At 44.8% G+C, this 20,873-nt stretch overlaps 1 protein-coding gene across 6 annotated transcripts in view; it reads right to left on the bottom strand.

Moving 5' to 3' along the window:
* ATXN1 (ataxin 1) overlaps window positions 1-20,873 on the bottom strand; it is a 142,189-nt gene that overhangs the window by 9,670 nt on the left and 111,646 nt on the right. For 5 of the 6 annotated variants that reach the window (XM_082234326.1, XM_082234327.1, XM_082234325.1 and 2 more), the window contains one exon: window positions 125-2,162. In XM_082234326.1, coding sequence (XP_082090452.1) covers window positions 125-2,005 — 1,881 coding nt within the window. In that variant the 5' untranslated portion in view covers window positions 2,006-2,162. The remainder of the gene's footprint in view (window positions 1-124; window positions 2,163-20,873) is intronic. The other variant, XM_082234328.1, reaches the window with a different exon arrangement.

Here is a 20,873-nt window from a genome sequence, read left to right as displayed (position 1 = left end):
ATTTTGAAAATCTCTTCCACACTACCACGTGCTAGCCCTTCTGTGCTCCTAAGAGACTTAGACATTGTGAGAAAGGATATCCAGTCAACTGAATAGCCCCTCCTTTCCCCAGCCCATTTATTACCTGTGCTCGGTGCTCTCCAACTGCAAACTGTATCATGGCAATGCCTGGAGTATGGCTGTCATCAACCCTTTCCACGGTGCTGGAGTCTATTTTCAGGTCACTGCTAATTTCTGCACTCTGTATAAAGTCTTCTGTTTTCAAATCTTCTACCTTCTTCAGCTCTCCGTTGGCCAACTGAATGATAGACCCTTTCATGAAGTAAGGAGGCAGTGTAGAAGGAGCAGCTGCTGAAGAAGGTACAGGCTGGATCAGGGGGAGGTGAATCTGGGCCTGCACGACGGCTGCCTGGTAAGCTGTTTGACTTGCTAGCGACTCGGCGTTGAAATTCTCGCTTTTTGGAATGGCGGTTGTGACAAACGTGTGAGGCACTGCTGCCAACTGGGGAGATGAAGTGGCGATAGCAGGAGGAACCCCTGTTGAGTCGAGATCTGCATTGCCTACCGGTATTAGGAGGGGCTGAGTGCCTGGGATCACCAGGTGCTGTGGCAGATTTCCAGGATAGCCAAAGGCTTGCTGTTGACTGCTTAGGTAGCCAATTACCGGTGGCTGAGTCCCAGTGTAGAAGGCCGCAGCAGGCAACCCAACGGGGAGGTGCTCTGAGGCGCTGTGGGTGGTCTGAATGACTGTGTGAGGGGACAAAGTGGCAACTGCTTTCACCCCTTCGTGGCCCATAGTCTGTTGCGGAGATAACGCATAGGATCGGTGGGCTGTTTTTCCTAAGTGCAAGCTTCCCTTTTCGTTGAGGGCCAAGGGAGGTGTTTCTCTATTGGTGGCTTGTTGGACCTCCATGTCTGCAGTAGGTGTGCTGCTATTGGGAACAACCATAACAGAGGACCGGACACCGGTGGAATCGCGTGCAATATAATCAGCAGGACCCGAATGGACCACCACGTGCCTGGCCTCATAATGATGAGGAGATGGTTTATTGCCTGATTTGACGAGACTCACTTCTGAGGATGGCGAGATGCCGTAACGCCTGCTCTTCTCTATTTCCCCGTTCAGTATTTCTTTTGCTTGCATAGCCTGCAGCCTGCCGCTCTCGGACTTCTTGGAGGACTCCCGAGTGACAAAATGGCTGCCAGAATCTGCATATTGCACCACCACCTGGGAGGAGGGGCCAAGGGCAAACGCATGAGGAATCACTGCCTGGTGTGGATGCAAATGGACTGGGATGGCTGGAGGAGAGACGTTCCTAACTGAGCCTTGTGGAGAGCTGGAAATGTGGACGTACTGGTTTTGCTGGGTCGGTGGAGGGGACCCTGCTGTGATCAACCCGGGCGCCCGAACGAGATGCGGCTCAACTTTGTGCCCTTGCTGGTTGAGGTTGCTCATGCTGGCCAGCAAAGTGGAATAAGCCTCCAGCTGAGAACGCTGGGATGGAGTGGTGGCAACAGCAGTGGCAGAGGCCGCCGTGCTGGTTGCAGAGTTGGCTGTCGGGGAAATCAGTGGGGAGGGGATGAATCCGGCGTATGGTCCGCTATACGGGGGCCCTACAAACTGGAAAGTGTGCTGCAGGTGTGCGTACTGCACTGGGGAGACAGGTGTCCCTGCCTGAGAAAGCGCAGGCGGGTAAACGGTGGTGGTGGTGGCTGGAACAGACCTAGGAGCGCTAGGTGGGGAATAATCTACTCCTGCAGACAGCGATTTGTGTAAACCTATTCCATGTTGTGAACCAGCTTCCGCCGAGGTCCCTCCAGGCCTGCCTCTCCCACCCAGGCTGCTCTGGCTGCTGACTGTGCTGGAGAGCCATGTTAAGTTGTCCGCTCGGTGGTTTTCACTGGCCAGAACTAACGGCTTCACTTCAGAAGGCAGGCTGGTGGCAGGGATCTCTCGCTTCTTGGGCGGCAGGCTTTCGTTGCTCCTCTCCTGGTTGGATTTCATTTTTCACCGGCCCCTGCCCTCCGCTTCTGTGGCTTCACTGCCTGGCTGGCTCCGATTTCAGTCTGCTAAGTGGAAAGTCACATTTGATTTCTGAAGGGGATCCAGAGACTTCATGAGGAATCATCTCCCTGTGAGCACACTCCGCCAACAAGCTGCTCTGGAGGGAGAGGGAGAGGAAGAGAGAAAAAGAAAGGGAGAAGGGTAAATCAAAACATTAGCAGTAAGGGGGGGAAAATGAATATTAAAATCAGGAGCAGTGCATTTGTTCAGAATTTCAACTAGTAGGTCTACAGCCATGCCGTAAAAAACAAAACAAAAAAAAGAGGATGCTGTATGCTGCAATTAAGACACTAGGTTAATCAAAATTTATTTCCCCCCTCAACACATACCTGGAGGCAGAATTTACAAGGGTGAATCCCTTAGGATGCTATCCCAGGCACATTTACAGTAAACATAATATACTATCAGGTTATTGTTCTCTTCCTCATAAGAGCATAAGGCTATCAATGGCTACTAATATTGGTGTTGATGTATTAACTACACCAGTGTTTCCCAAACTTGGGACTCCAGCTGTTTTTGGACAACAACTTCCATCATCCTTGACCACTGGTCCTGCTAGCTAGGGATGATGGGAGTTGTAGTCCAAAAACAACTGGATACCCAAGTTTGGAAAGCACTGACCTACACAGTCAGAGGCAGTTTGCCTCTGAAGACTAGCTGCTGGGGATCATGTGGGGAGAGAGTGCTGCTCAGATCCTGATCAGATGCTTCACTGCTGCACCTGTATCCTGCTTGCGGGCTTCCCACAGACACCTGGCAGGCCACTGTGAACACAGGAGGCTGAACTAGATGGGCCTTTGGTCAGATCCAGAATTCCTTTTCCGTTTTCACTCTCAGGAAATCATTATATACTCAACAAAGCATGTAGCCTAAATCTCTGGATTGCAGCATTATTCAGATACTACATGAAGTGCATTAACGGATAAAACATGCACAGTACACAAACAACTATGGCTTTTAGTGTACGATATATACAAACAGATTTAGGGTAATTGGCATAATTTCATATTGAGGCACAGAGATGATGAAGGTAGTGAAAGGAAAAGGATGTACTCTGTAAAAAGAAAAAAAAAGTACCTCTCCTCAAACAATAAGACAGGTTCATCTTTGTGAAATTACCACAGAAAGCAGAGAAAGACGATGCAAACACCTGAAAGATCACAGCATTGTGCTTGAGTTAGAATTGCAAGTTTGCCATTTCTCTTTCCCTACAAACCTCCCCATTCAAATTGATTCCAGGATTATTTTGGGCGGGGAGTGTTGAATAACACAGTGTGCTTCTGAAGTGGCACTGAACAGTCAGTATTCTACCATTCCTTCTGTTTTCATTAGTAGGTTTTGACTACTGTACATGCACAGTTAGCAGTTGTTTTCAAGAAACGTCTCTCCCTGTCCCCCCATTCCACAGTTTTACCAATGTGCAGAGGCACACAGGGACACTGATTTAAGAACTGCAGAAAATGAATCCTGATGTGATCATACAATAGCACGAAGATTCCTTTTTATGCAGTGTATGATGCACATGAAACTGATTCAAAAAATATTAATTTTTCATTTAGTTGACTTATTTCCTGCTCCCTCCCCAAGAGTACATATTTTTTAAATTCACAACTTTAAACTGGAAGACAGGCAGAACCAACCCATGTAGCAACAAAGTGAGAGAATTACTCTTATGAGCACATAGCAAATATTATTATATAGCATAAAGTCAAGGATAGGTCTTTATTTCTCAATATTTCAAATACTGGCTGCTACAGGTGCTGAAATGTCTCCTCCTCTTCCCCCACCTCTTTGGCATATTCACAGGAGAAGGGCCCTTACAGGAGCTTACTTTTGGATCCCTACAATCTGCATCAAACTCCACCTGCATGGTTAAAATTACATAATATGACAAACTCCCACGTTCTGTTCCCTTATATATTAGTAACAAATGAACTGTGCGCTACAGATGCTGTGTGGATTGTGCTCTGCATAGGAGCAGGGCACTTACAAGGGACCGGGAACTGCTCTGCCCAAGGAAGAAGATCCAACAAATTTCAAGGGGTAAAACCACGTGGTGCATTAGGACTAAAACAGCAGCTGTAAAATTCAGATCTGAATGTTTGCAGTTACGCTGGCATCCTCCCTTACAGGATGATTCTGTTTTCCATACTGTGACAGATTTGAAGTGTGGGATGGCAGAGAAAGACTGCCTGCCTCTCTGTGTGTGTTGGTATGAGTATCTTTCTGTTCCTGTGTACTACAGGCAAGCTGTAGCACATGGGTCAGACGAGTATGTCATAAGAAAGGAGGCCCCTTTCTCTCAAGATCTCCTTCTCAGGGTTGCTTGTATATTGAGACCTGGCTTAGACTCAAGAAGCAGTGCTTGAATTACAGGAGGACAGAGGGGTCTTACTCTCTTAAGTTAAGCATTTTAGAAGAATACAAGGAGAGCATAATCGGGATAAAATTGAGGAGAGGACAACCCTTACTCCCCCCCTCATAATTTGAACACTGCCCAAAAGGACAGAGGGAAACACCCCGATAGTGATAAGTGGCAAAACTGGGGGGGGGGGGATATCTACCTGGGGTAATGTTCCAAAGTGCAAATACATTATTTTGCTTCTTCTTCTTTTGAATAAGCATTTTAATCACTTTTTCAACTCAGAAGATTACTTCCCCTGTGTGCCCTTTAGATAACATAAGCTTCATTCATTCTTTAATTTCCGAACAAAATACATTCTGGTCCAATAACATAAATTCATATGATTTTTCTTTGGGTGGCAGTGTGTATGTGCAATGTCTGTACCTGGAAGTTTATCCTTGTGGTGATCCCTGCTTACTTAAAATTGAGGACCAAGATATTAAACCAGGTAATCATAGTTGACACTAGTACAGATAGGAGAATGCTCCAGAACTGAAGCATAATCCCTCCCTGTACATACACATAGACACAGCACTCAAGCTTGGGTATGATTTATCGTTTCAGCATAGCATTAAACTAGAAAAAGTGTTTCAGGAAGGATATTCCATGTTACTGTCCTAAGTAACCTAGCATCATACGAAGCCATCCATTCCAGTCTCAAGTCCACAGAAAAAAATATACAGCTGATAGTTAAAGCATTCCAGATGACTGGATGTTAGGCTAACCTCAACTTGCTCATTATGGGTTTTTGCATGACTCAACAACTCTATGCTTTATGTTCACGGGGTGGGATTCACCTAATCAGTGGAAGTCCCGCACAAAGATTTCTGTTTGCACAACAGGGCTTGGCCCCCTTCCCCATGCCCCCCTCCAAATTCATTCTGGGGAGGCTGGGAGAACCCCCAGAACAGTGGGGGGGGGGGAGGAGAGGAGAGGAGAACTGGTCCATCTAGCAAAGGTTGCATTGCTTGCACAGATGGTACCATTGGAAGGGTGCAATGCTGAATTCCTCTCGTGATTTCTGAGAGAGGCGTAATGTTCCCTATTTCTAAGTGACCTTGTAGGCAAGTCAGGGCTCCTCAATCATCAAAGGTTTACTGAACTGTCACTCTTGGAATACAGCAGTACGAGGCATTGCTCAGCCCAACCTAACCACATCTGCTGTTGCCACAAGTCTTACAATCAGTCTGCAATAAGCCTTTTTCAGTAGATTATGATAATCTACCGGGAAGAAAAAAAGACAGTTAAGGGTAGATAAAGGTTATAAGAATGGAGTAGGGTAACACAATGAGGCTGAATAGTTAAAGAAACATGCTAAAAATAAACCTTGGGATCAAGTATTTCAGACCATTTCTTGCATGCTTCAGCAAATTACTGCTCTAGAAAAGCTTGTTTTAGTAAGCATGGGAAATCTATTACTACTGCTTCCTGCATTAAAAAAGAAAAGAAACCAGCCAAGGTAGTAAAGAGTATTTTCACATTATTTTGTTAACCCTCTGTTGACAGGTATGGTTAAACGGCCCCCAAGAGTACTGAAAATAAAATGAATAAAACTTTCATTATCAGTCTCTCACAACTCTATGTTCCAGAAATTCCTCAATCATGACAGGGACCAAACTAACCTGTTGTGTTGTTGTTTTTTTAAGAGGAAAGGGCCTCCTAAATTTACTGAAAATTTGATATTATTTTTGCAAAATTTGGGTTCAGTTCTACTCCTATTGAAGTTATGGAGAAAACTGAAAAAAGCATAAGAATGAAGGTGCTGGGTCAAAGAGACCTTGCAAAGTGCTGTTTATTTTTTTTTAGTTTTTCCTTGTGTAAAGATGTATACCCCAAACCTGTTATTCCATCATTTTGTGCCATGCTTACTAGTTTGACTTTTGGATTCAGTGTGCCCCAAAACTGCATCTGCAAATGTTTGCAAGCGATCTGCGCCCTCATCTCAGGAGGTGACCAAGGTCAGTGGCTATCTTTAATCAAGGACTTTTAGATAACTGCATTGCTCTGTTCACAGAAAGGTATTTACAAAATGCATTGTTGAGTGCGGCAAACCCCCTCTGCTACTGTGGAGACTAACACCCCCATTCGCAATAAGATAACTCAGAACAATCAAGCGCTGATCCTCAACAGAAGCAGATTGGTTATTTGCCCTATGTACAACTGTACCGAATTACATTCACTGGACCAACAAAGAACGTGACCGTATTAATAAATTCATTCATTCATTGTTGAGTGTTTCCCACCCTTAGCTATAATTGCAACCAGACAGTTCCAGCAACTCAAAATCTAGGCCCAACAGCGGTTGAGAAGCTAACAACATATTTGCATGGTTCCAGACAGAACCTAACAACTAGTTACAGGATTAGCTAATGAAAAAAAATCCTGACTGCCGTTGCACATTGCAAAAAGTAAACTAGAAATTCCTCAATGCGTTCCTTTCCCACAAATCCAGAAATGTAAGCAGGAAGATTTAATACTTGTATAATATGTGCGAAAAGTAGGATTGACAATACCTCTTCTTTGTTCAGTGCACAGCAATCTCAGTCTGGAATTTGAAGTCTCAAAGCATTCTTTATATAATAAAACTAAAAATGGCACAGACATCTGTGATCCGATGGTCTTCCAAATGCATGGTCAATGGCATCCCCCCCCCCAAAGGATAGTGGGCAATGCCCATTTAAAAGCCTAAGTTTTTGCAACCAGAACAACCCACAACAGATAGAGCATCCCAAATAGACCTGGATCTGGGGTTGATCAAACTCTGGGTTGAATCTAGAAACATAGCTACCTTGCCTAGGGCAGTGTTTCCCAACCTTTTTTGGGCAAAGGCACACTTGTTTCATGAAAAAAATCTCGAGGCACACCACCATGCCAGATGGGGAAAGGTCACTTTTTACTTATGTAAAAATAAAAATAAAAAAATAGTAACAGCATAGAAGGTAATGGTTAGGCTAGCATCCCTCTTCCACATATGCTAGGTTTTTATTTGCAGGGACTTTTCTAGGGGAAAGGAAAGTTAATAGAAGGAAAGGCGGGTGGGAGAGAAAGAGAAAGAAAGAGGGAAGGAAGGGGGGAAGAGAAGTGGAAAGGAGGGAGACCGAGGCGGGGGAGAAGCGTCTGGAGAGTTGCTCCGAAGTTTGGGGGGCCGCAGGGGTGGGCGCGCGTCCCAGGAGGCGGAGGCCAGCCCGGGCTGGGAGCCGCGGCGCGGCCCGGGGGCGGAAGGCGGACCGCGGCTCCTAGGATGTGGAAAGGGGACGGCGGCGCAGGGGGAGGAGACCCGCACGGCTAGGGCAGTGCGCAGGGGGAGGGGAGTGGGCCGGAGGCGGGCGAGGGGGGCCGCGATCCCGCGCGCCGCGAACATGGCCTCCTTCCCTGCGGGCCCCGCCGAGCCCCCCGGCCGGGGAGGGCGGTGCGCCCCCGCCGCCGGAGAGCAGAGGCAGGAGGAGGAGGACGAAGGCGCTGCCGAGGAGGCGCGCCAACTTCTGCCAACTTCGGTGCCTGCCCCGTTGCCGCAGGCTCCTCCCGGCCGAGAGCCAGAGGACGGCGGCGGAGCAGGAGGAGGAGGATCGGGTTTGGCGACGGCTGCTGCGTCCTCTCCAAGCGCGGGGCTGGCCTCCGCCACGCCCGATCCTCCGCGCTCGCCGCGCTTCTCGGCGGAGCAGGTCTCTTGCGTGTGCGAGGCGCTGCTGCAGGCGGGCGACCCCGGCCGGCTGGGCCACTTCCTGGGCTCGCTGCCGCCCAACGCCGAGGCGCCGTGCCTGGAGGCGCAGGCGGGCGAGAGCCTGGCCAAGGCGCGCGCTGCTTGCCTTCCAGCGCAGTGACTTCGCCGAGCTCTACCGCCTGGTGCAGAGCCGGCGATGGGATGTGGGAGCTCGCTCGCTCGCCGCCCCGCGTGTGCCTATGTGGGGCACGTTACAGCCCCGTGACGTCAGCGCCACGCAGGCAGCCAGGCAGGCAGACGGCGAGAGCCCCGCGCTGGGCGGCCTCTCCTCGCTGCCGCCGCCCCGCCTCTCGCCGCCCGACTCGCCCGCCTCCCTCCCACGGCACACCAGGCAACGTCTCGCGGCACACTAGTGTGCCGCGGAACACCGGTTGGGAAACACTGGCCTAGGGTGTCAATAGGGTTAGTCTCTGAACTGATAGGCCATGCCACACCAGGAAAAGAAGAAAGTATCTTGCAGAAAATTTCAGCAACATTGTGCTCTATGTAATAGTTTGTTTGACCTACGCAAGAGTTGTGAAGTGCGGCGATTCTGCATGGGCTGCCTAAATAGCAAGTGCTATGTGTGTAAAGTTATGTGAGATTTTTGTTGCTGTTACTTATTTAAGTGCTTTAAAAATGTTATATGTATGCATGTCAGAGGTACAACATTTTATCTTATGTTTAAAGAACTGTGTGGCCATCCCACACCCTGTTCTTGGAGGTTTATGTACTTTACATTGTTGTTGTTTAGTCGTTCAGTCGTGTCTGACTCTTTGTGACCCCATGAACCAGAGCACGCCAGGCACTTCTGTCTTCCACTGCCTCCTGCAGTTTGGTCAAACTCATGCTGGTAGCTTCGAGAACACTATCCAACCATCTCGTTCTCTGTCGTCCCCTTCTCCTTGTGCCCTCCATCTTTCCCAACATCAGGATCTTTTCCAGGGAGTCTTCTCTTTGAGGTGGCCAAAGTACTGGAGCCTCAGCTTCAGGATCTGTCCTTCCAGTGAGCACTCAGGGCTGATTTCCTTAAGAATGGATAGGTTTGATCTTCTTGCAGTCCATGGGACTCTCAAGAGTCTCCTCCAGACCATTATTCAAAAGCATCAATTCTTCGGCGATCAGCCTTCTTTATGGTCCAGCTTTCACTTCCATACTTTACATAGTAGATTCCAATTAGTTGTGTACAACTTTATTGCATACTGGAAAAGTTTTCAATGAAGATATGGCTTGTTTTTTACCTGCAAATTCTACCACACTTAATATATTCCTCTAGATGTTTCATTTTTATTGGTTCAAATATAGTAAATATGATTCTAAAATCAGATAGATATAGTCAAGTTTTCTATCAACACAGGGTTCACAAGACCAGTCCATTCACTCTTATATTTGATGTCTGGGTTTTTATTTTTATGTTGTGCTAAAAATAAAAATTGCTAAGCTACATTTGTACAATCACTGGTAGTAAACTTTAGACCATCACAGGCTTTCTATTCTTGGCACCATATTTTGGCACATAACACAAGATACCTCTCAGGCCCAGAGAGAGGCATCTTGTGTAATGTGCCAAATGAAGGCAACAGGATGGAATAGTTTTACAGGTACGTCTGCTTGAATATCCTGGGTTGCACATTGACATAAATAATCTAGAGCCTGATATTTTAGAGAAATGAAATACAGCATTCATGTAAGGGGGGAATTAAGAAGCATTGGTGATTCAAAGGCATGATTTATGATGTAATAGTCACGCAGTGTCTCAGAATATGAGTTATGAGATTTTAGTAAAGCTGCACCTACAGACCTTCTTCTTACAATCTGATCCTATCTTCTTGAAAACCTGTGTGAAGACACAATGGCACATTAAATGCCCTTGTGTCAATGTAATGCAGTTTGTGCCATGTTACAGCCGTGCAATTCAAGTATCTTGCGCTGGCTCAGTAATTGATTCATCTAGCCTATTACTGACTGTGATTGTCTCTCTCCGGTCTCTGAAGTAAGCCCAGCCTAGCCATCTGGCATCCTCAGACTACAGACGTCAAAAACCGAACATTGGACTTCAGTAGTGTAAAAATGAGCTCTAGTCCTGAACTTGTAATGATCTCAACAAAAACTGCCCAACATGCACCCATGTTAGTCAATGAGACCAAACTTTTAGAAAACAGGGAAAGTGGTATTGTGGGCCAACAAATCACTACATTTTCCATATACTTCTGGAAAGCAAAAAGAAGAGCAGGGGGGAGAGAGTTAAAATGGGAGCTGTCATCATTTGAGCCTGCAGTGGCCCCAAACAGAAGTCAGAATATAAGGAAAGACCAATTTATTTTCAACATGATTCTGAAGTATGAAATATTAAGATTTTATTTATTTTTAAATATGAGCTGAAGTGTGACAAGAATACATCACCTGCCCTTAGCTCTTGCAACAAGACATATGGGAAACAGGCAAAACTACCTAAGTAAATTTGGGAAATTCATTTTTTAAAAAAATGTTTTATTGAGATTTGTCCTTTTAAATGCAGAAACAACTTTTTTGTTTTGTTTTAAGTACAATATTTACCTAAAACAAAATTAAATTAAATTATTCCACCACCAGGCAGTTAAAATTATTCTACAGGGGGGAAACAACAAAACAACCACTGATTTTATTTTATTTTTAAGACAGTAAGTTGTGACTTTTTCTTCCTTGATACCATATCCATTTTGTAAAAACTGCTTTGGAAATCTAGCAAAGTTACAAAATGGAATACAAAAGTTACAAAAGTTACAAGCGGAAGGGAAAGACAAGTAACTTTCTACTTGCAGCAATTTTCAACTGAATAATCAAATAATTCCTGCAGCCTTCACTTATGGCTCAAAGCAGCAGAGTCTGGGTTTGAAAAAGCATAAGGCAAGTCTCATCATTTGCCAGACCTCCTGGAGCTCTCAGCAGCCAAGTAATTCCTCCCACTACTGGCCAAGCTTCATTAAGTTAATCAGGTGTTCATTCATTCAGTCATTCATTGAAGAAGAAAAGATGTATTTTTAAAAATACTTGTACCAGCTAGCAGCCACTAAAATGCACCAGCAAGGAGTGTGCCACACCAAGTCAACGCTGAGAGATTAATTTGCAGAGGCCTTTGAGGCTGTCAAATAGGAATTCATTTCATATTTTCCCCCAGGGTTTTTATTCTGCACACATACTTCTTGCTACGTATAGCCTGCCAAAAGGTAACAATACAACAGGAAAATTGGGGTGCTGGTGGGTGGGAAATGAACGTTCTGAATGTCATGAGCAAGTTAAAACACACTGCCATTGTCCATCCTGTTGTTGCACACACACCCCAATCTCTTCGGTGCTGAGAAGCTCCAGGGGTTCCAATGCTCACTCAGGGGCCAGTTTCCTTGGAAGGCCAATGGTGACTGTGGTGTCTTTAAGCTATATGGTTTTATTAACACCTATGTACAATCTGAAGGCAGGAGGGAGCTGTTAACACACCAAAATAATTTAATTATCCACTAGTCACAGCTTTGGATCCAGCACAGAGCTAGACATGTCTCTGAACCCACCTCTCACTGAGTCATCTCCCTGGCTTCCAGCTCTCTCTCAGACAGCAACTCCCCCCCCCCAACACACACCCCCGCCTTGCCCTTATGGTTGTTTCTCACTTAGATGTAACTACAGTGGTACCTCAGGTTACATACGCTTCAGGTTAAAGACTCCACTAACCCAGAAATAGTACCTGGGGTTAAGAACTTTGCTTCAGGATGAGAACAGAAACCGTGCAGCGGCAGCGTGGCAGCAGCGGGAGGCCCCGTTAGCTAAAGTGGTGCTTCAGGTCAAGAACAGTTTCAGGTTAAGAACAGACCTCCGGAACGAATGAAGTACGTAACCAGAGGTACCACCTCGGTAAACGGCCTCGGTCCTGTATACCTGAAGGAGCGTCTCCACCCCCATTGTTCAGCCCGGACACTGAGATCCAGCGCCGAGGGCCTTCTGGCGGTTCCCTCATTGCGAGAAGTGAGGCTACAGGGAACCAGGCAGAGGGCCTTCTCGGTAGTGGCGCCTTCCCTGTGGAACACCCTCCCACCAGATGTCAAAGAGAACAACAACTACCAGGCTTTCAGAAGACATCTGAAGGCAGCCCTGTTTCGGGAAGCTTTTAATGTTTGATATATTATAGTATTTTAATATTCTTTTGGAAGCCGCCCAGAGTGGCTGGGGAAGCCCAGCCAGATGGGCGGGGCATAAATAAATAAATTTATTATTATTATTATTATTATTATTATTATTATTATTATTATTATTATTATTATTATACCACTGTACTGCAACTCAGCTCATTCATTTCAAGTTCTTAGATGAGCACTAAAGTGGCCAGCTGGTCATCATCTTCGAAGAATCTTGCCTGGCCAGTTCCCCAACCTCCCCCAAACTCAAAACATTACTATTAGTGGTAGAAAATAAAAAAACAAAACGAAGTGTGTGTCTTTTTATTTTTTAACACATTATTTATTGCAGTAACCTTCAACCTTTTCAGACAGGGGACCCACCAAACATGTACTTGGGGCCCCATTTCTTCATTTTTTAAACCATATATGGGATAGTGACAGTGCTGCTGTTGGAACCCACCTTAGATCACTGGCACGGTAGTGCTTCTGAGCTCACCAGCTGAAGACCCATGTTTCATTGAGACATACAAAATCAAGGCTTAAACCTTGAGCAATTTAAAACAGTCAGCTCTGATCTCCCAGGGTGGAGGGTTTCCATTGGCTTCAGTGATTTAAAGAGACAACCAAGCATGTGCACGCACACAAAAACACACAGTCCAAGTACACATATGAAGCATGTGGTTCATGGATTGGTGGTGAGCTGTGAGACCACAATAAAAACAGAGACAAATGTTGAAGGTCACGTCTAGAGCAAACAGAGAAGCATGCTGAATTAAAGCCTAGGTGCTTCTGCATGCCAATGCAGCGATACTCAATATGCAGGAGGAAAGGGACAGGGAAGCATTATTAAGCAGCAAGTAAGTGTTGCTAGGTTTCCTCACACTCCATGTCACCGAGGCATTTGTCAGTCAAGAGACATTACTGCTTCACAGTGGTAAAAGGCTGGAGAAAGCCCAATCTCAGTAAGTGCTCATATATTCTTGAGTTGTCTTCATACACCCATTAAAGCTTAAAGCTATTAATTGCCTTACTAAAAATGTACCATTAAACATCTCACTTTACAATGGGGATAATCCTTTGCCTGGATCAATGCAACAGAATGTCTCCCCCAACCCCTGTTCTTCTCCTCTCAGAAGTTCAGTTTAGAAAAATGAGGTTAATAAACATTTGAAGTCACTGTAGTAAAATCGTACACAATTAAAATCCCCTGTTGTATCTTATAAAGCGTGTGTGTGTGTGTGTGTTTGTGTGTGTGTGTTGCATGCAGTTTACACACATGCATAATGGGTGTCAACTGACTAAATTCTCTAACCGAAAACATGGTCACCTCAGTAGATTTTAAATATCTAAATGACTCCCAAAGGGTACAACTTTGAAATTTGTACTAGATAGGTATTTCAAAAAATGAGGGTGCAATATCTCTCTACTGAAAGGCTGGCAACCGCACTGCATGAACACATTGATGGCTTTCAAGAGGGACTATGCATATTTTTAGGAGATCACATCATCTCCTGCCAGAGTTAATTTGATAAAATACTGAGCTCTTTCAACATGCCATGGAAGATGGAAGACTGATGTATTAGCAAAGAGCTGGTCCCAAACTATAATGAGCGCTTTACATTAGTATAAAAGCAAGATGATCTAACTGTTTCCTGGGAAACAGGCCTTCTTGATATATAGTGGTAAACCTTCTGGGAATAGAACTGCAGGTTTTCTTCTAGCAAAAGCTTCCAACATTACTTATTCAGCACCACTTCATGCAATACCATTATTCCAGTTGCAATTGTATAGGTAATAAAAGGAGGGGAAAATCACCGAGTGTGCTCATGACTTCTTGCCGCTTGTCAAAAAAGAAAAAAGGAAAAAAGAAAAAGAAAGGCATACATACTAATTGCATTTATCTTTGTGGCTGCACAGTCTTGCCAAATCTATAAAAATCCAAACCAAAACGCTTTGACGACAGGGTGGGGGGTAGTACCCGAGGAATCGATGGACAGGAACAGACTTTGAAAACTATCTGATTTATTAGCTTTCCTCATGCTTTAAAATTTGAAAGAAAAATGTAAACTTCGGATGAGTCCTGATAGCTGCGGGACACAAGCACCCAATGTGCAATGTGTGCAATGTGCAATGGTTACAGTTAACACACAGGTGGATATTCAAAGCATACCCAAGAGAATCCTACAGTGGTAGCTCGGGTTACAAACAGCTAACAATTACGAACACTTCAAAGCCAGAAATTAGTGTTCTGGGTTGCATATTTTTGGGGGTTTACGAACCTACTCCATTCAGGGTTGCACTTCCGTTTTGAGTACCACACTTCCGTTGTCCAGCAGCAGAGAAGGGGGTTGTCACAGCGTTTCCCGGAGCCGCGAGGGAGCGAAGCTGCGTGCCTGCCTGCCATCTGGTTGGCAGGCGCGCAACTCCCCCCCATGCCACTGCAGGAGGCACGAGCGCTCTAGGGAGCATTTCCCGCAGCAGCATGGGGAGGGATCTGTGTGGATCCCAGTTCAGCTACTGATTGATTGATTGACTGTGTGACTGCGGAGATGGATAAAAGCCCCCCACATCCAAACAATGACAATCATCAGTGCAGGTAAGCAATTTTTTAAATTTCTATTTTGATCATCTACAATACTGTTTTATCTATTTTATAGTACACTACATTGATTATTGCTTTCATTTTATGAATCAATGGTCTTGTTAGATATTAAAATTCATGTTAAATTGCTGATTTAGGGGTTGTTTTTAAAAGTCTGGAACGGATTAATCCATTTTGAATTAATTTCTATAGGAAAGTGCGCCTTGGTTTAAGAATGCTTTGGTTTAAGAATGGATTTCCGGAACGGATTAAGTTCATAAACCAAGGTACCACTGTACTTTTTCCTACTTTCTGAACATCTTTCATACACGTGCTATGCCCCAAAGCTCATCTCTTCCCATAGATCTAAGCAACCCTTCAGTATCTTTGCACATTGAAGCTGCCCTTAGTCTACCGGATCTCTAGAAGAAAGGAGTTAGTTCCTTCTCACACGTGGTTGCAGCCGGAAACGGTTTTGCTTACCAACTTGCCACGCTCTGTGCTCCAGGGCAAAAGAGGCCTATGGCTCCACACCAACCTGATGGCTAAAAACAAGGTTTGGGGGATGGGCAAAGGTAACCCTTGCTCTCATAACTGCTGCTGTTCCCCTCCGGCTTGGCTGCAAAGAAAAGGATGTTTTGTATGGAAACTTTCCAGGCTTGTATCTGCTCAGATATGACCAACGTGCTGCACAAAAAGCCTAAGAGACACAGACAGAGCTCTTTGCAAAGTCTAGAGAACTAAATTCATCAGCTGCAAAGAGCCAAATCTTACCCAGTTCAGTTAACACGGCACATGATGATCGCACATAATTCAGAGTCAGAGTTCAATTGACTCTAACAAGTAACTCGAGGAAAGGAAAGTATATGTTAATGTGCCATTGCTAGCGTATAGTTTATCATAATCTCAGTGATGTCTCCTCATGACCACTCAGTATAAAAGCTTTCACATTTTCTAGACCAAGCTGAAATAATATTTCAACTTAATTCAAAGGGAAGACTTCTCCCTTTCCACTGCTTACTGGTGCTTGTGAAGATGAGTCCACTAAGCATCTCCTTACCCATTGTAAATTATTCCAAATTACAATCTAGAAAATAAAAGAGAAAGAAAAACTTTTTTCAAAACTAGGGACTTATTTCAGCATAAAAATGCACAGGAGTGCACTGTAATCACTTAAAACGCCTCAAAAAGGGGGGGACACAAATAAATAAAAATACACGGAGGCTGCTGTTTTGAAGCACAAGCTATCTACACACACTCTCACTCCTGATTTGTACTACCTAAACCAAATGTAAAAAAAGTGTGTTGTTTCATCTGGGACACACACTGTATAACACCAACACACACAAAGGCACTACAAACAATTACCAGCAGTTTTGCTATCCTTATATGACCTTGACAAATGGGTTACTCTCGTGGGGAACACACACTTCTCTCTCTCTATTAATAAAGCGCAAGTGTGAACAGCATGTGTGTATTATGTGTGTGAGAGCGCTCACTTGCAAGGAGCATAAATTATAGAGTTACTAGATTTTTAGCAATCACCCCTTGCAGCTGTGTTAAAATACAGGAAAAACAAGGAACTTTGTCAAAGAACAAAAATGTTATATACAAAGGGTGTTAAAAACCCTGGCACAGGATAGCAATGGCCCTTAATGAGATATGAACAATGTACAAAAAAGGCCCGGGAATGCAGATGTTCTCAGACGACTATGTAGAACAGGCATAGGCAAACTCAGCCCTCCAGGTGTTTTGGGACTACAACTCCCATCATCCCTGACCACTGGTCCTGTTAGCTAGGGATGATGGGAGTTGTAGTCCCAAAAAACATCTGGAGGGCTGAGTTTGGCTATGCCTGATGTAGAACGAGGATGGAGAATCTTTCTTCTACCATGGGTTGTTGAACTACAGAAAAATCAAGCAGGTTCCTCAGATCTCTCCCATCTAAGTAAGGCTTTGAATTCTTGGATAAAGTTAGCTATCAGGCACCCCTCCTTGAGGGAAGGGGTCTTCTGGCGCTGACTGGCCTTGCGCATGAGGGGATATGTATCAGGCATCTCCAAAGAGAGCACTTGGAAGATGTAAATTGAGCTAGCTATCAGCTGTCCAGTGCTGGGCAGCCTCTTGTAGGAGGTGGGACCCTCCAGACCAGGCAGCTGCCAGGTGGCTCAATCTGCGCCTTCAAAGTTCTTCTCAGGTGGGATGAATGAAATTCAGCAACTGGATGGAGCAGACTGAGTCTGTGATGTTTCCGCACCTATAAAGAAGGGTGGGATATAAACTTAAGAAATATCTGCCATCACTAGTGTGGTTTATTGGTTGCATTACTGTGCGCCTTCGCATTTCTCTGTGGAAATTAAACATCAGAAGCTGTTTGTTGTTCAGACCAAATTGTGAGAGGAGAAGGTAATCTGCTAGCAATTCCCCCCCTTATTGTTCTTGAGAATGCTATAAAAGTATTGTTTTCAATCTGAAATTTCTATACTGCGATATGTGCAGCTAAACAAAGAAGACCTCGGGGAGACGATGCACCCTTCTTTTGCACAGCCACAATCCATTCAGAGAAAAACTGATTCGTCTAACTTTGTGGGTGGTTAATATATCCAGGACCCTTTCCCCCCAACTGGAGGGGAGTTCTTGCACCTCTTAGATGGGCACCATTGCCATTATCAAAGAACAAGGGTGAGTTCACGATGGGTTCCAGAATCTCTTTTTCTAGAAGAATAGCACTGAATATATCTAATAAAGTTTTACATGGATCACAACTTTTTAAAGCTCTCATTTAACATTCAGTGCTGGCTTCTATACAAGCTGCTATATTTTAATCATTAATCTAAAATGTTTCCATCGGGACTTACTTTCCACCACAAGGTAATTTAAAAAGATCACCTCTCTTTTGCAAGTATGTGGATGGTGGTCTTGGGAGTGGGCCAGCACCATGTGTTCAGCAAAAACTAAGCTGTACAGTGGTACCTCGGGTTACAGACGCTTCAGGTTACAGACTCCGCTAACCCAGAAATAGTACCTTGGGTTAAGAATTTTGCTTCAGGATGAGAAGAGAAATCACGCGGCGGCGGCAGTGGGAGGCCCCATTAGCTAAAGTGGTGCTTCAGGTTAAGAACAGTTTCAGGTTAAGAATGGATCTCCAGAATGAATTAAGTTCTTAACCCAAGGTACCACTGTACAGGTATTTGCGGGGCGGGAAAGAGAAGAGAAGGGATACAAGTTAGACCAGTTAACTGTAGACCAATCTCCAACTTGATCTCACCCCAAGAAACTGTGAAGAGCAGGAATTAACTATAAAGTGAAAAGCAGCGCGGTAGCGGGGAAGTCAAAGTGTTTCTTAAGAACTGGTAGGCATGCTGTACTGTACTGTCTCTGTCATTTATGATCCACATACTACAGTAAGATTTTGCATTATTATTATTAGGTTCTAAAGGACACGCCTTGCCATCACTTAAATTAATCATTTTATGAGCATTTTGAAAGAGCTTTTGGAATAAGGGGGAGAAATAGGAGATTATGAAGATGCAAAGATGCCAGAATACAAAACAAAGGCTGCAGACCAAGCCCCTGGCTGCAAGTGACAGTGTCTGATGGACAAGTTCTGCCGTCGCTGTATCTACAGACCTGCCCCTGCTAGCCAGGTTGTGAAGTGTGGGAGAGGTATGAAAAATATGTTCCTTCACTGCATCAGCTCCCAGGTCAGTGCAGTCAAGAGGCCCAGGTTGGGCCCACTGCCATCATGCAACAGCAGTGGGGCTGGCTAAAGAGGCTGAGGACCCTGTCCTAGTCCACCCCTTCCCCCAAATGCCCCATTTCAGAGGCTTCTGCTAGCTACCATGAGTGGGGATACCTTGGACAGTAGCGTCTACCTTCCTGCATGTTGGGGAGCTTATTGGTATTGGGAGTTGGCAGGCATGGACACAGGAATTCCCCCCTCCCAACGCCATCCAACATGGTAGGTCACACTTTGAACTAATCTGTAAGTGTGGTCTGAGGTTTAACTTGGAACAAGCCAATTTAGTCCTGGGGCTGATACAATCTTTGACCCCAATGTCCGTGCACATTAACAACCTAAGTGGGTTCTTATTCGCTCCCCTCTTCATGATCATTGTTATGTATTGAAGTTCTCACCCTGGCCACCAGGGGGTATTGTGTATATAGTTTTCACTCAGGTCCACGTAAGTTAATTTAGGCGGGAAACCCCTGGGCTGTTGTTGTTACAATGGTGACAGCCGGCTGCCTATAAAAGCAGGCCGGCTGAGCTGTTTGCGGTTCAGTTCAGTTCCAGCTTACTTATTAAGAACTACTTGGAGAAATCTCTGTGTCGTCTGCTATGACCACCCTCTACCTAATAGTCATCATTCACATGGCAAGTCATCATCTTCTCCCTCCTCCAGGCTTCTGAAAGAGTCAAGCGTGGAATGGGGGGGGGGGAGGTCTATAGAGTCTGTGGCCTGCAAATCCTTCTGCTTCCAAGGTCTTAAATTGGCATTAAAGGACGACATGCCAAGTCCTGTGCCAATGAGATGAATTGGGGAAACTGATGAGAACAACTTTCATAGTGGGTACGGGTATAAAGCTGTGTAACAAAGCCTAGTTTAAAAAGGCGGCAATAGGCTTTTGCATGCCTCTGTCACATAAGGCCTCATGTCAGAAACTGGAGTGATGTTGTAGGTCCACTCTGTGCCATTTTTACTCCACTTTCTAGGAGGAAAGTTGCTAGTGGTGGGAAAGACCTCCAGAACAGACTCCTCCATTAGGGCCTGGGGCTTCTGATATAACCTTTGGGGTGCAGGAAAGAACTAAGCTAAGCTGCAAACAAAAATGATATGAGAAGGGCCCCTGAGGCCCTGATTTCACTGTGCTCTCTTAATTGTTTATTTACTTCTGCTTTTATTTACTACTTTTATTTACAAGAGGTGGCAAACACAACAAACGCACAGCCGATACTAAGGAGAACTAAGGCATGTAGAGAAGGGGAAAGTGGTAGCCAACTTCTTGTCCTTCTTTGCAACATCATCTTTTAAAGACCTCTGTTATATCACATGACGAAAACAAAATACAGATAACAAATAATAATAATAATAATAATGTTTTTTATTTATACCCCGCCCTCCCCAGCCAAGGCCGGGCTCAAAGCAGCTTACAAGCAATAATAAAAACAAGTTAAATGATTACAACTTAAAAACAAAATTAAAAAACACAACATTAAAATATTAAAATGTAGCCTCATTGCAGAAGGAGAAGGAAAAGAAAAAAGAAAGAGAGGGAGGGAATCAAATTGGCTCCAAGCCAAAGGCCAGGCGGAACAACTCTGTCTTACAGGCCCTGCGGAAAGAAATCAGATCCTGCAGGGCCCTGATCTCATGAGGCAGAGCGTTCCACCAGGCCGGAGCCAGTGTTGAAAAGGCCCTGGCTCTGGTTGAAACCAATCTAACTTCCTTAGGGCCCGGGACCACAAGGGTGTTGCTATTTATGGACCTTGAGGCTCTCCGTGGGGCATACCGGGAGAGGCGGTCCTGTAGGTACGAGGGTCCTAGGGCAGTACTAACACAATGTTGGTTGTTATCAAACTTCAAGCTCCCCCAAGCTATCAATTAGTACCTATCAGCTTCTTAGCACCACAGCTCCTCTCAGGTTCAGAAATAGCACCCTTCGTTTCCCAATGTACTTTATTAACAAAGTCAACCTATAGCAAACAATTTATAATTCTCTGCAAATCCCTTGATAACACATTTCACATTCTCATTCACAGCTTTTAAATGATCAGTTACGTAAGAACTTTGATGCTGTTGAAGATGTTAAGTGCACCTGTAGCACATAATCATCATATCATATCATATCATATCACAGCTAACAGGCCAGGAATCAGAGAGAAAGATTTGTGAAATCTTATGATGAAGGGTGGTATATAAGTCTAATAAATAAATACAAAATAAATGAATCAAAACTCAAGGAAAACATCTTCC

Source organism: Podarcis vaucheri (assembly GCF_965113315.1).
Source record: "Podarcis vaucheri genome assembly, chromosome: 8".
NCBI lineage: Eukaryota > Metazoa > Chordata > Lepidosauria > Squamata > Lacertidae > Podarcis > Podarcis vaucheri.
The sequence above is the reverse complement of the archived record's forward strand: the minus strand, read 5'-3'. Positions and strand labels throughout refer to the sequence as shown.